Source organism: Arvicanthis niloticus, chromosome 1 (genome assembly GCF_011762505.2).
Source record: "Arvicanthis niloticus isolate mArvNil1 chromosome 1, mArvNil1.pat.X, whole genome shotgun sequence".
Lineage (NCBI taxonomy): Eukaryota > Metazoa > Chordata > Mammalia > Rodentia > Muridae > Arvicanthis > Arvicanthis niloticus.
This window is the reverse complement of record NC_047658.1, coordinates 89843729-89858101: the sequence shown is the minus strand read 5'-3', so window position 1 is coordinate 89858101 and position 14373 is coordinate 89843729. Positions and strand designations below refer to the sequence as shown.

The window sequence follows — 14373 nt, the reverse complement described above, 5'->3', positions numbered from 1 at the left end:
CAGAAGGCTGTCCGTGTCTGCGAGTGTGTGTGCTGGGCTAAATGCTCACATAGCAAAACTAGAGATGCAGAAAAAAAAAATCAGCTTTGTTTCTGAAAATGGACTTAAGCTCCTCATGCAGTTTAATTGGCCTGGGAAAGAAAGGAGTGGGGGAGTTAGAAGGAGGGCAGTTCCCTGCATGGTCCTACCTTCATAGACTGACAAGATAGCAGCTGGGGGGCAGGGAGGGGGTCAGTACCTGGGGCAGAAGTACCATCTCTTCATGAAGAAAACTCAGAAATAAGGAGTCCCAGAAGCAGAGGGGGAAAACAAACAAAACCTAAAACAATCAGGGCCAGATGTGACCTGGGGCTGGAATGCCTTGTATCCTGTGAGGAGGAGACACCTGGAGGAAGATACCTGGATCCTAAGGTGCAAGCAGGAAGCCAGTAAGATGCCTCAAAGAGAGGTGGGGCCAGACTTGCTCTTGGGGTGTGGGGTGCGGTTCAGAATGACTACTCAGCAGGAGAGAAGCCTGGAAAGCACCACCAGCAAAAGAAGCCTGCTCTGTGGCCACCATGAGATCACGAATGGTCTGAGAAAGACTAAGGACGGTTCTCACAAAAGAAGCCATACTTTCCAGTACCTACGATTCCTGCGTTTGTGTGTTCAGCCCAGGGCCTGGCATCCGGTCAGAACCAGTCAGTAGTAACTATCCTTATTACAATTAATATTACTATGATCTCTCCTGCCTCACTTCTACCAGGGATCATGGACTTGCAGAGAAAGGATCCATTAAGATAGGAACAAGGAACAAGGAACAAGGCAGGGGAAGGTATCCAAAAAAAAAAAAAAAAAAAAACATGAAAGGGAGAAAGGACTATGAGACTTGTCATCCCATTGTGTCACTCTGGTTAGTGACCCCTGTTCTGCAAAGATGTGAACTTACAGAAAAGTGAGTCAAGGCCATCTTTTGATTCAGGCTGGTAGATGACAAAGCCTCAAGACTGGGCTTCCTTTGCTCATACACATGTGTGTGTGCACACGCGTGCGTGCGTGCGTGCGTGCGTGCGTGCGTGCGTGTGTGTGTGTGTGTGTGTGTGTGTGTGTGTGTGTGTGTGTGTATTAATGTAGCCAAGCTATTTCAGCAACCTTTTTCCCAAACAACAATTTCCTAGACATCAGTCTATCAAATCTTCCCAAGGAGTCAGCCGCTGGTCCTCAGTAGTGAGCTGAGGACGCCTTGACTTGTGATCATTATTTTAGAAGTATGGTGAGGGATTTTTTTGGGGGGGAGGAGGGAGTTTTGAAGTAAGGCTTCTCTTTGTACCTCTGTCTGTCCTGGAATTCCCTCTGTAGACCAGGCTGGCCTCAAACTCAAACTTTCCAGAGATTTGCCTGCCTCTGCTTCTCAAGTGCTGGGATTAAAGGTATGCGCCACGATCATCCAGCTAAGGATGGTGTTTTTAACCACTTCTGAATTGTGCTTTGCTTAATACCAGCCCCCAACACACTCCTGTCCACATCCCCTCTCTCATTACATCATCTTTGACTTGTTGTGAGTATTTCTTGTCCAAGGTTTATCTCCGCTCCCCCATGAGTTCCATCCACAAAAACACACCTGTCATCTTTCCTGATGCATCCCCTCGGGACTAGAATGTTCTGTCCATTTGAGTAAGAACCTGAGATAAATCAATTTGGGGCAGGGACTAGGAAGCTATAAGGTGGACAATGGGGATGTGTGGGCTGGATGATGTGTTCTCTTTCTTGAGAAGTCAGTCTGATTTGTTTTTTCTTTCACTTGGAACTGACGAAGTCCCAAGTGAGACAATTTAGAGAGGAGATAATTTACTTTTAAGAACTAAGAGCAGTTCCAATCATCACTTCCCCCAAAGCAATGGCTGGGAAGCCAGGTTAGACCATTGATCCTTACTCTTTCATTCAGGTGACTGCAAAGTGGTCCCCCACGGGGCCTACCCACCTCCCCGTTGGAAATATTGGATGAGGATGCTTTGTTCTGGCATTAGAATGGAGCAAAGCAAAAGCTCCAGAAGAAATAAAACATTGTTGGTGATTGTGGACAGGCTGGGGAGGCACTGTCAACAAGGGTACACCTACTTAAGGAGTCAAGATTGGACAATGGGTTGCTCAGATCTGACGAGTTAACTCCTAAGAAGGCTTTAGTGCCATGAAGCTGTTTGCCCTAGGGCAGGGGTGGTAAACTGAGGTAAAAACTGTGGCCAAGAGAGAACCATGTCTTGCTTGATATTCAGCTATTCAGTTTCAGTCTGTTTGAGTGTGTGTGTGTGTGTGTGTGTGTGTGTGTGTGCGCGCGCGCGTGTGTGCTTGTGAAGGCAAATGTTGAAGCTAAATGCCTTTTTCAACAATTCTCTATTTTACTTTTCAAAAGTTTATTAAACCTGAAGCTCACCGATTGGTTAAATACATTGCCTAGTGAGTTCTAGGGATTTGCTTGTTTCTGCCTGCCCCCAGTTTCTGGCCCCCTTGCCATGGGGTAACAGATACATTCTGCTTTTGTTCTGTCTGCTTTTGCATGGGTGGTGGGGATCTAAATTCAGGCCCTTGTGCTTATATAGCAAGCACTTTATGACTGTGCATGCGGGCAGGTACCACACAGCCATTTCCCAGGTCCCCTTTTACTTTTTATTTTGAAGTAAGTCTTCACTAAGCTGTCCAGGCAGGCCTTCACCTTGCCATTTCCCCAGTGCCAGTCTTCCAGGCAGCTTGGATGAAAGGCCCATGCCACCAGGGCCAGCTAATGGCGGATTTGTAAACTGAAGAGCCAAATAAGGGCCATTGATGAGGCCGAGCCAAGTTATGAGTCATATTGCAATGTTAAAGGAAAACATATTCGATCCCGTGTCTGACAGAACGAAGTGCATTGTCCTTTCCAATGCAGAATCCTTACCAGCCATCCACACCGGCTTTCTGTAGTTCTGAAATCCCAAAGGACAGAGATCCCATGAAGTCATTTCTGCTGGTCAAGTCCCAATCCCAGATCTCTACAGACAGTCTTCTGTCTTTGTCTGATTCCTTCAGCTGACTGGAGAGAGGGAAGGAAGGGGGTGGGGGAGAAGGAGAGAGAGAGAGAGAGAGAGAGAGAGAGAGAGAGAGAGAGAGAGAATGAGAATATCAGCCAAGGCCATCATGATTTCTCAAGCAGATGAAATGTACAAAAGGATGAGACCCTGAGGTAGATAGAAATCCTGTCACAAGCTGCTGCAGGAGACACACTTGGTTTCTACTCCTTTGGGAGTAGGGGCTCATTCTGTTTGACAGCCCATGGCTCAGGTGGGGGACCTAAGCCAGTTCCAACAAAAGCAGGCCTATCTATGTCTGCTGTCTCTGTTTTAATTCCCATGGACAGTCACTGGGAAAAATTCCAATATCCAAGACATCTCTGGGCATGCATGTGTGTGCATTTGCACACATATGAGTTGAATATGAAGCAGAGACTGCACAGAGAAACTTCTTTTTTAGTGTCTCAGGGGAAACTGTTTTGTGGCATGATCCTGAGAGGCTCAGGTAGTCCTTGCTTTATCCTGAAAAAGAGGCAAGAATATGAGGCTGCCCCAAGAACCAGCCTGTGGCTACAGTGTGACCCATGGGATCAAACTACGGAAGGCTCCATCCTGCTCAGCCTTCTACTCACCAAGGGGCCTTTTTAGCAAGCCCCATGCATAAAATAGGAATGGATTAATCAGAGATTATTAGTCAGATTGTCTAACTAGTGCTTGATTGTACATCATACCTGCTCAGTACATATCATCTGCTACTATTAACAACCACTGGCCCAGGCACATTGAGAAGGGGACCCTCATACTCTTCCTCATTAGAGAAGATCCTAAAGTGAAGCTGATGTAGTTCTCCCAGTAGGCTGCAAACCAAGCATCATCTAAACTCAGTCCTAGAGATTTTGTCACTATAACCCCACTAATTAACTGTCACCAAACAGCACACGTCCAGTCCCATCCACCAACCCACACTACAAGCAGTCTCAACAGGATTAATTGTTTTTTAATTTTTCTCCTGGTTCATAATACTGGAATCCAGATGGAAGAGGAAGTGGGGAAGAATGGAGGGAAGGAGGCAGAGGGAAAATGGGGGAACCCCTCAGTCCCTCATGCTGGGCCATGGAGATTTCCACTTACAATCTGAAGGTTTCATTCCACTCCGGGTTGAGGGAGCATTTGATGGTCTTGGTCTTCTGCTTGCTCTCACTTTTGGGATCAGGGATCAGTTTCAGTTTTACGTAAGGATCTGACAAGCCATTGGGGTCCATAGGTACCAGATTTTTAGCATCTCTTACTAAAAAACAAAAATAAGTTTCAATATTAGCAATGTCCAAAATGTTTAAGTACCTGTCAGCAATGCCTGTGGTACCCGCAGCAGGGTCCTGGGCATCACACTTGCTTGATGGGAGTTTGAATTTTATTAATATCAACAGCTAGAGGCATGTAAATGAGACAATCTGACAGGATTGTAGAATTTCTTCTATACTGGCTTTAAAAATTATTCTTAAAATCTTTATTAGCATATATTAATTATATAAAATAATGTTTCCTTAGAATAACTTCATACATGTATATAACATTTGTGCTGGCTAGTTTTATGTCAACTTGACACAAACTAAAGTCATTTTGGAAGAAGGAATTTCAATTGAGAAAATGCCCTCACCAATTGGCCTGTGGTAAGCCTGTGGGGGCATTTTCTTGATTGGTGATTAATGGAACATCTGCATGATAGTCCGTCTCCATTGAGACATGGTTAATTGACCGGGAAGGACTGGGACATTAGGACAGTCCATTTCTGGATGCATCTGTGAGGACATTTACATAGATGATTAGACCACGAGGGTTCTGACTGAATGGATGCTCTAATCCACTGATGCACACCAAACAGGAAGGAGTTCTTAGAAGGTGATGGAATTGTAGAAGGTGGGGCCTGATTGGAGAACTCAGGGCATATCCTGAGTAACCAGATACTGTCCTGGCTACTTCCTATAACTGCTTTGCTCTGTTTCCTGCCTGCTATGATATGAGTTCCTACATTACCCCCTTCCACCATGACAGACTGAAACCTTATGTAAAATAAACCCTTTCTCCCTAAAGCTGTTCTCTCTGGTATTAGCCACAGCAAAGCACAGGACTGTGCAAGCCTGAGAAGTCAGCTACACAGACATACAGAGGATGCTGCCGCATGTAGAGGGGAAAAGGACCAAAGAAGTGGTGCTCCATGACTGCAGACTTTTCTTTAGAGATAATGGAACTAACTGGATACACAGACAACAGTTGCAGTGTCGTAAATGTGAAGTACAGTAAACTGTGTGTTTTAAAGAGTGAATGGTTACTTTATGCAAATGTTACCTTCATGCAAAAAGAAAAGGATAAAAAATGAAAGAGAGTTGCTATCTTAATGAGGGTATACATGCTATCCACGTGTCACATATCAGCAACACTAGGAAATTGCACAGAGAAAATGCTGGAAAAATATCGACAGCATTATAGCTAGGCTCCACCGAAGATTAAGGCCTCCTGCATGAAGGTTTAGGATCTGCTTAGAGAAGGAAAGGGAGTGAGGTTGAGCACTGAAGATGCCGTGGGCCAGAGAGAAGGCAAGGGAGAAGGAAGGGTCTACCTGGAGAACTGGAAAAGCTGATCAACATCAGCTTAAAGGGTAGAATCATGGGTAGCCAAGAAAACCAGGAAATGCGGCTTGCGTGGAACATAAGACAGAGTGCTGAAAAACTTAAAGACAGTGTTGACCATCTCAGTCAAGAAAATCCAAGGTAATATATTCAGTCTAAAAATGACTGAAACTAACTGCTTGAATGTATGACTCCTATTGGAGGTACAAAGATGGGTTCAACATTTTGACAAATCTATTATTAATATATTCATCAATTTATAAGTGAAAGCAGAAACCACAAGGTCACTGGAGTTATCTGGACATAGCCAGAAAAATCTCTTGACAGGGTCAGAACTAGCTGAAATAACAGCACCATGGTTTGCAACCAAAGCAATCCCAGGAGGCGGGCCTGAGACAGTGATGTCCGTTCCCATGGCCATTGTTCCACGCTTTCCCTCAGTGTTGCACAGATACAACAACACATGGAAAACAAGACTTCTGCAGTCTCAAGACAACAAGAACAACAAATAAGAAGGTGAATGACTGAAACACAGCGGGCAAACCCTCCCCCCTTCACTTCCTACAATGTTCCCTTCCACCCAAACACAGGTCTTCTCCCAGAGTGCACAGGTCACAGACCACAGTCTTACATGACCACGTTGTTTCCATTTCATGAATTCTGTTACCTCTGGCAACAAGTCTTCTCTCACCGCAACTCACTGGACCAGACACATAGTCTCTGAGCCCCTATTCCCTCCTGCTTCCACTCTATTTATGGGGCATGGATCTTAGGGTACAGTGGACTAGTTCCCTAGAAAACACTCAGTTTCCTCACCAATTTCTTTCCACTTTGCTTATCTAGCAAAATGCAAGTCATGGTTAAATTCAGATATCTTTATTTCCCTACATCCAATCAGGTGACCACTGTAGGAAGAAAGAAGAAAGGGAAGAGACAGAGCGAGGGAGGAAAAAAAAGAGAGGAAGGAAGGGAAGGGGAGAAGGAGGGGAAAAGGAAGGAGGGAAGGAATAAGAGAGAGAGAGACAGAGAGGGAGGGCGAAGGAGGGAGGAAGCATATGTGGATATTCAAGCAGAGGAAAGGGAAGCAGGAAGCAGGGAGCAGGGAGCAGGAAGGAAGGGTGGAAGGGAAGCAGGACAGGAAGGAGGAGAGTTTTCCTAAAGTCATATAGTCAGCAGGTGTTAGGACTGAATAGATGAATTATCAGAGATGTAATGGGCTTTCTTCTACTAAGACATAGGTTGAATTCATTCTCCATCTCAGCCATAAGTTACTTCCCAAAAGCAAAAATTAGTCCTTGCTGGCCTTAATTCCATGAACTCAGTGAACAGGTTCCTACTATGCCCTAAGCATTCTGGTATGTTCCAAGGAGACTGGGGAGAACCTAAGACACTGATCCTGTCCACAAAGAACATATGAAACTAAGTCTGTTAAAAGTATAATTGATTTCTGTATTGAAATTGAGACAGTAGCCAGGCCACATAGTCTTGTAGTTATAAAGTGGGCTCTTACCTAGCTATTACTGTAAACCTTCAACTTTGGTTTCTTGATCAATAATATATGTTGGTTTAACAGTAAATTTGGACAAAGAGTATTTGTTGCAGAACCGAGAAAATACTCAATAAGCATGAACTGTGTCATTGCTGTCTCATTGCTTAGTCAGTGCCCTCTGACCACACTTGCCATTCATTCATTCATTCATTCATTCACTTACTATTTATTTAGCAATGCTGAGGGTTGAATTCAAGACCTCACACACACTGGACTTCTGTTTACTCTTCATTTTGAGGCAAGGGCTCGGTTTCCCAGGCTGGCCTTGAACTTCTGATCTTCCTGCCTCTGCCTCCAGAATAGCAGAGATGACAGCCTGTGCCACTAGGTCTACTTTATTTCTTCGTAGGAACCATGCATTGGATCTTCCTTTTGGAAACCTCATCAAGAGGACTCTGCAAACCTCAGCACAGAGGAACTCTAAAGCTCTCCCAACCACGATTCCTGTTCCTCTCCCCATGGACTTGATGGAGGGCTGGAGTGAGATGCGTTCGCTTGCTTTTCCAGCAAGGATGAGGTGGAGGCTGCTGGCCCACGGGGCACACATGGGGTGACAAAGCTCCTGAGTGATGGGTGCTTTCCCCACGGAGCACAATCCCCAACTGTTATTTTCTCTTGTTTCTCAAGTCTTCCAAGGAAAATAGCATGTGTTTGTAGTCTGGGAATGACACTTTGCTCACACAGTGATCTGCATAAAAACATGAACTGAGTTGTTCTGAGGGGCCGTAAGCTTGTCTGTCTGGATGATTGGCAAGACACATGCATGTAGAAATGATTCATTTTTCCTCTCTTTGGGAAGGCCACTTCCCCGGGCTTCTTGTCATATAGACCAACACAGTAATGGCAGTCACTGGGAAGCAGTCCTCTGCCTTAAGTTTAGAATTCCCATCAAATGCTCTCTGCTGGAGTGCGGTGTGCAGTGTACTGAAGCCATCCTTCACCCTCTGCCCTCCGCCTCACAGCACACATTCCTCATTCCAGCATGATTCCACCTCTCCTGCCAGCCATCCTTCTCAAACTCTCTCCCTCTTCTGCCCTCTTGAATCTATCCTGTCTATCAAAGTGGCTAAAATTCTCCTGGACTGAGTAGCGTAGAATTGATTCAGAACTCTTGGCTTGCACATCTCCAGGAATATGGCTACTTTGAAACCACTGGATCATGAGCAGTTGACAGGCGCTCCAGGCTTAGATCCAAAGGCCTGTCTCCTCGGAAGCTTTTCAGAGTCAACTCATGTTTCCCAGCAGTGAGAAGACCGCATATGCGTTGAGGAAGCAAATCTCTCTAGACCACACTTGGCGAGACCAACTTTGATTTTCTTGATAAATGTTTCTTTACTATCTTTGCTGAAATCCAGCCAGTGCAGATGGTACGTTATGCTTCACACAAAACAGAAATAGCACCCATCCCCCTGGCGGAAGTTTGCTAAATGCACAGGAGAAGATCATGCTGAACCAGAAAACACAGCTTGTTTTGATCATGGAGCTAGGTGGGATCAAATCAACACCAGCAGGCAAAACCACTATAGTCTGGTGAAGGTTCTCTGGCAAGGTGTGAGAAGATACAGCACCAACTTTCCTAGGAATTCTTCTTCAAGAACTTTCCTAAATGGTTTAACTCTCCTTTCCAGAAAGTAAAAGAAAATCTTTTAAAAAGTCTAAAGAATTATCGTGTTTTATGGTCCCAGGACTGAATTTTATAAATATTGAGAAGCTTTCTTTTAAAAAATTAAAACTCTTTTTAAAAGAAATTTCCTTGACATTCTGAGTCCTCACAGGTCTTCATTATGTGCATTGAGACAGTGAGTCAAAGTCACAGCCACAAACATTCAAATGGACAATGCTGGCGATTCAGAAAGTAAAAACCGACCTGCACAGGGGAAGGTCTACACACACTAGCAGACACTATACTGAGGGTAACTTCATACCCACTAAAAACACTGGGCTGTCCACATGCACGCAGGTTTTGAAGACACAGGAAACAGAAGAGATTACAATATAAAGCCCGTGTTTAAGAAAAAGGCCTGCATGATTCTGTGAATGAAACCAAGCTCTGCACTATTAAATAACAGCTGTGGGCCAGTGTTAACATTTCCCCATTTGGATAATTAGACTGCACACTTAAGAGATTGACTTTGACCTTGGGAAATACATGCTGAAGTATTCTGAGGTCAGTGGGGATCATGATCCCTTACTGACCTCTCAAATGGTTCAGAAAAAAAAAAAAAAACACTTATCTAAAACTGTTTAATATAGAGGATGGTAGAATACATAGGCACATGAGAGACATGAGGGACACAAGGACATGAGGGACATAAGGGATATGTGGGACATAGGCACATGAGGCACTCCTAGCCAGTCAGGTGAAGAAAATACAAGAGTTCTTTCTGCCATTTTTGCATCTTTTCTGTCATTTTGAGACTATGTTAAAATCAAATCTCTTTAAAAGCCCCCACCTCCAATCTTCTAAAGCAGTGGTTCTCAACCTGTGGGTCATGACTCCCATAAGGGTCATCCATCAGATAGTTTTACACTAAGATTCATAAGAGTAGCAGAATTACAGTTATGAAGTAGCAGTGAAAATAATTTTATGAATGGAAGTCACCACACCATGAAGAATTGTATTAAAGGGTCACAGTATTGGGACCCTTGAGTAGTGTTTTAAAGGGGGGCACAATAAAGCATGTTTCTACAAGGTCTACATGCATGCACACATGTATGCACCCAGAAGATACACACAATTATTTTTAACTAATGGATACATCTGAGGGGGTGGAGAGGTCTGTTTGAAGGTGGGATGCAAAAGAACATTGGCCTTAGAACATTGGTTCTAGTCTGAACTTCTTACAAACAAAATGTATTCTTTTATTAATTATGTTATTAAGTTATATATTGATAGCATCTGAGAATCCATTGCCCTGGCCTTCAGACACTTCATTCCATTTCCCCCAAAGACACAACAGGGCAATTGGATCTTCCCTGTGATGCTTCAAGACTGTAATTTGAATTATAGAACCCAGAAACAGGATTTATGTCAAGGGCAGAGTCCTGATGTCCTATCTGAGACCAGTGGGACCCCCTCAACAGATCCCCTCGATAAAACCGGGCCTGCAGGGACAAACACTGACTGAACATATGACAACACTTCTTTCTGCCTAGTCCTGACCTCTAATCTCAGGGATGTCCTGGTGGCTGATACTTTCCTTAGACCTTTGGTTAACTCCATAGTGCTGTGGGTTATATTTCCTCGTTTAGATAATCATATGACATACATACTGAAGAATATATTTACTCTTAAGAAATGTACATTGGGACATTTTAGAATTAGAGAGAACCATGACACCAACTTATTCTCAGATGATTCATGAAAAATGCTTGTGTAAAGAAGTGTTTATCAAAAAGAGAGCTAAAAATCTCCCTACATGGTATCACACCTTCCACAGGAAACATCTTTAGCCCTCTTGTCTATAGTCTGTGTCTCCTTGATCTCTGTTTCTTTATTACCATAGCATTTCTAACGCCATCTTTCTCTGGTGTTTTGTGAGTCCTGACACTCTCAGGCTCTCCTTCCCCAGCCCCTTCCCTGGCCATTCTATGTAGGTGTCTGATTGCAAAGCAAGCAAACCCGAGTCATCTGGAGATGTCAAGGCCCCACAGGTTTCTGGCACAGCTGGCTACCTAGGGCTGCTGGCAGAGGCACAGTTGTCACGCATCTGATTATCCATGTTGAGTCAAACTTCCAGCTGGGACTGTCATCTTGTCTATCTGAGAGAAGAGCCTGTCAGGCTGCAGCAAGTGAGGAAAAGGTGGAGGATGAGATAGCTAGCTGAAAAATGTCAGACCTGGGCTTAACCTTCCCCTCCTCCATGATGCGTATTAACTGGGTGTTTTAAGTCAAAAACCTTCTTGGAACCTCAGTTTCCTTATTTTAAAAAACAAAGCAAAACAAAAACAAAAAAAAATGAGCAATGCTAGCGATAGACCAGGGAGATAAGTAGACTTTAGAAGTCCACTGGCTAGCTGCCATAACCAAACTGATAAGCTTCAGGTTCAGTGAGAGACACACACATACTCACAGATACATATACCACATACACACACGCATAGGTACACACACACACCCATACGCATACACACTCACAAATATACACACCACATACATACACTCATAGGTACACATACTCTCACACACAAATACATACACCGTATACATCCACACACTTGCAGGTATACATACACATCCATACACACACACATATATATGTGTGTGTGTGTGTGTGTGTGTGTGTGTGTGTGTGTATGTATGTATATATATGCATGCATATATATTACACACATGCATACATGCACACACATACACCACATGTGCGTGCGCACACACACAGACACACAAACATGTTCATGCCTAAGAGAGATAAACTAAAAGGAAAAAGAATTTATTCTGGCCGATGGTATCATTCGTTTCAGACCCCATTAGGCTAGCCCCATTGCTTTTAGGTTCATAGCAAGGCAGAAACATCCTGGTGGAAGGGTGTTGTGGAAAAAACTGCTCTCTTCATGGCATCTGCAGAGCAGCATGTGTAACTGGAAGATGCCAGGGATATAATTTACCCTTCACAGTTGTGTACCCAGGAACATATTCCTTCATCTAGGCCCCATTTCTTTAAAGTCCATTCAGCTGTGAACTCATTGGTGGCTGATCCATGATGACTGTGGTTGTCATTTACCCACTCTCTGTTGACCCAACTGCCAAGGGATCCAACCTTTAACACATGAGCCCTTTGGGGAGCTCATGTGTTAAAGCACTTTGGTCCTAGTTACCAGGATGATGACATTTAGGGAAAAGGTGAAGCTTGTGAAGAAGCCCCACGAATGCTGGTCTCCTTCCCCCATAGACAGAGTTCAGACCAAGTCATACAATGAAAATTTACAACAGCCACAATAAATTTCAGGACTGGAACAGCGTCCCTTTAGCGTGATCTTCATACAAATAAACCCCAGAGGAAGCAGCTTGAGGATGATGGGTGGTCTGAAGTCAGAAGCGATAAATCCATCCCTCATTACCAGAAGCTTCTTTCCATTCCGATTTAGTGCATTGGACTTCTGCCTGGGATGGCATCTCCTGTGAATTCCCAAGAGCCCTCAGAAATTTTTTTTATTGACAGAACAATTGCACATTTTTATGGGACACATTGTGATAGTTTAGTATGTTTGTACATCTTGTATTGATCAACTCAAAGCACCTAGGTCCTTCATCATTTCAGACGGTTTTCTTTTCTATTTGATAAGAACATTCAAAAGCCTCTCTTCCAGACAGTGTGGATTCGTTTCTAGTTTTACTTCACTCTGAGCTCTTTATATCCAGGCCCCCATCCTTGGTGGCTCCCTTTCCTCTGTCCCACAACACGGATAATGTGATTCACTTTCTTTCCAAATCTTGCGGATAGGGGGACACTTTTCAGCATGGCCCTCTACTACACTTGCCTTAGGCAGCTTGACATCACCGTGTAGTTCCAGTCTTTAGCCACAGTTTGAGACTCACCCTTCCGGTCACCCTGTTGGGGTTCCTGTCACTGCTAACAAGAGGAATTTCATGATTTCCACTGTTAGGATTCAACTGGTTTCCCAGCTCCATCTTCTGTGCCCGATGATGTTGCATGTGTCCAAGGGAACTGTAGGTGCCTAAGAACCTCTGACTCTATGTGCTTTCATCAGATGATGGGTGGGACACTTCCAGAGCCTCTGGGGGTGGAATACTGTTGGATTCCTGTCTCTCTGGCAGGAGACTATACCACCAAGTCTGTGGCTATTGGACAAGGAGAGAATTCCTTTATTGAAGGGCTCAAGGCCCAAGGCAGAGGAAGCAGAGAGTTATTTAGAGTGCATTATTAACTTTCAGAGTTTTAAACCTCTTCTGCCTGTCAAAGTGGTTTTAAAACTGTTGTGGTATTTCTGATAATTTCATACTTCTTACTAAAATTCGGCTTTTGTTTGGCATGTTTTCTCCCTAGGTCCACTGTCGGGTTTTCTTTTGTAACTGAAATGTCCTTTGTGTGTGGTTCATTGCTTGTTTGCCTCCATCCAAATCAAGGTGATCTTCCGTTTGCTCTGGCCTTCGCTCTAGGAACATTTGGTCCCATCTCCCCATGAGTAAATGCCTCTTGCTTCCCATGTCTGTCAGTTTGTTCATGATTACAGTTATCTTTTCATCGATGGAAATCTAGGAGCATGCCTCCAGCTTGCTTCCATATCATCTAACGCCCTCTTTCAGCAGGAGTCCTCAGCTCGCCATTCCTATGCATTTCTGTTTATTGTATTGTTTTAAATAGCTTTCTAAGGGCTGGAAACGTGTGGCTCTGTGGGCAAAGTGCTTGCTTAGCATGCACGAAGTCTGGATTCAATCCCCAACAGTGCATACAGCAAGAGAGACAGAGCACACCTATGGGCTGTCCTCAGCACTCAGTAGAAAGAGGATCAGAAGTTCAAGGTCACCCACAACCCCATAACAGCTGAGAGAGATGAAGGACACACAGGCACATGCCCTGTCCGACCACATTAACAGATGATTGATTTTTAGCACCATGCAATCCTTCCTGCTTATTTGACGATGCTTCTCCTCTTAGGAAGACCCTTTTTCATTTCTGTGTGTCCCCTTTTTGCTTCCTGCCTATAGCACTTTATGGGTCTTCTTGATTTTCTGTTTGGTTTGGTTGTTTTACATACTACAGTGAATCTTAACACATGGGTAAACTGATATAAGCCACCATGAACCCAGGACACAGAACAGCTCCACCATCTCAGAGAAATCCTTCAAACCTCTCCTGTGTGGTCGCCATCCCCTCCCCTGCAAGGCCAGGCTGCTGCTCAACTGTTTCTCATCACTACAGTGTTCTCTTTTTAATAATTGAATATATAAATAGCATCACGCACTATGAATCCTTTCAAGAGCAGCTCCTCTTACTCAGCACGATGCCTTTGAGAGTCATCCAAATTGTTACGCATATGAATAAGTCCTTTTCATAGCCAAGTAATGTTCTATTGTGTGGATGTGCCACAGTGTGCTTTTCTCTTGGCTGTTGAACACATGTGAGTTATTTCCAATGGACGACTAGCCAGAAGAAGGATCATGAGATACATGTATGTTGAACCTTGTATGACAGCAATATGTTTCCAGAGCGAC

At 44.0% G+C, this 14373-nt stretch overlaps 1 protein-coding gene across 3 annotated transcripts in view; it reads right to left on the bottom strand.

The window, feature by feature from the left end:
• Prkcb (protein kinase C beta) overlaps positions 1-14373 on the bottom strand; it is a 327890-nt gene that overhangs the window by 103687 nt on the left and 209830 nt on the right. For all 3 annotated transcript variants that reach the window (XM_076942168.1, XM_076942171.1, XM_076942174.1), the window contains 2 exons: positions 4152-4308; positions 2909-3043 (listed from right to left, as the gene is read on the bottom strand). In XM_076942168.1, the coding sequence (XP_076798283.1) occupies positions 2909-3043; positions 4152-4308 (292 nt within the window). The remainder of the gene's footprint in view (positions 1-2908; positions 3044-4151; positions 4309-14373) is intronic.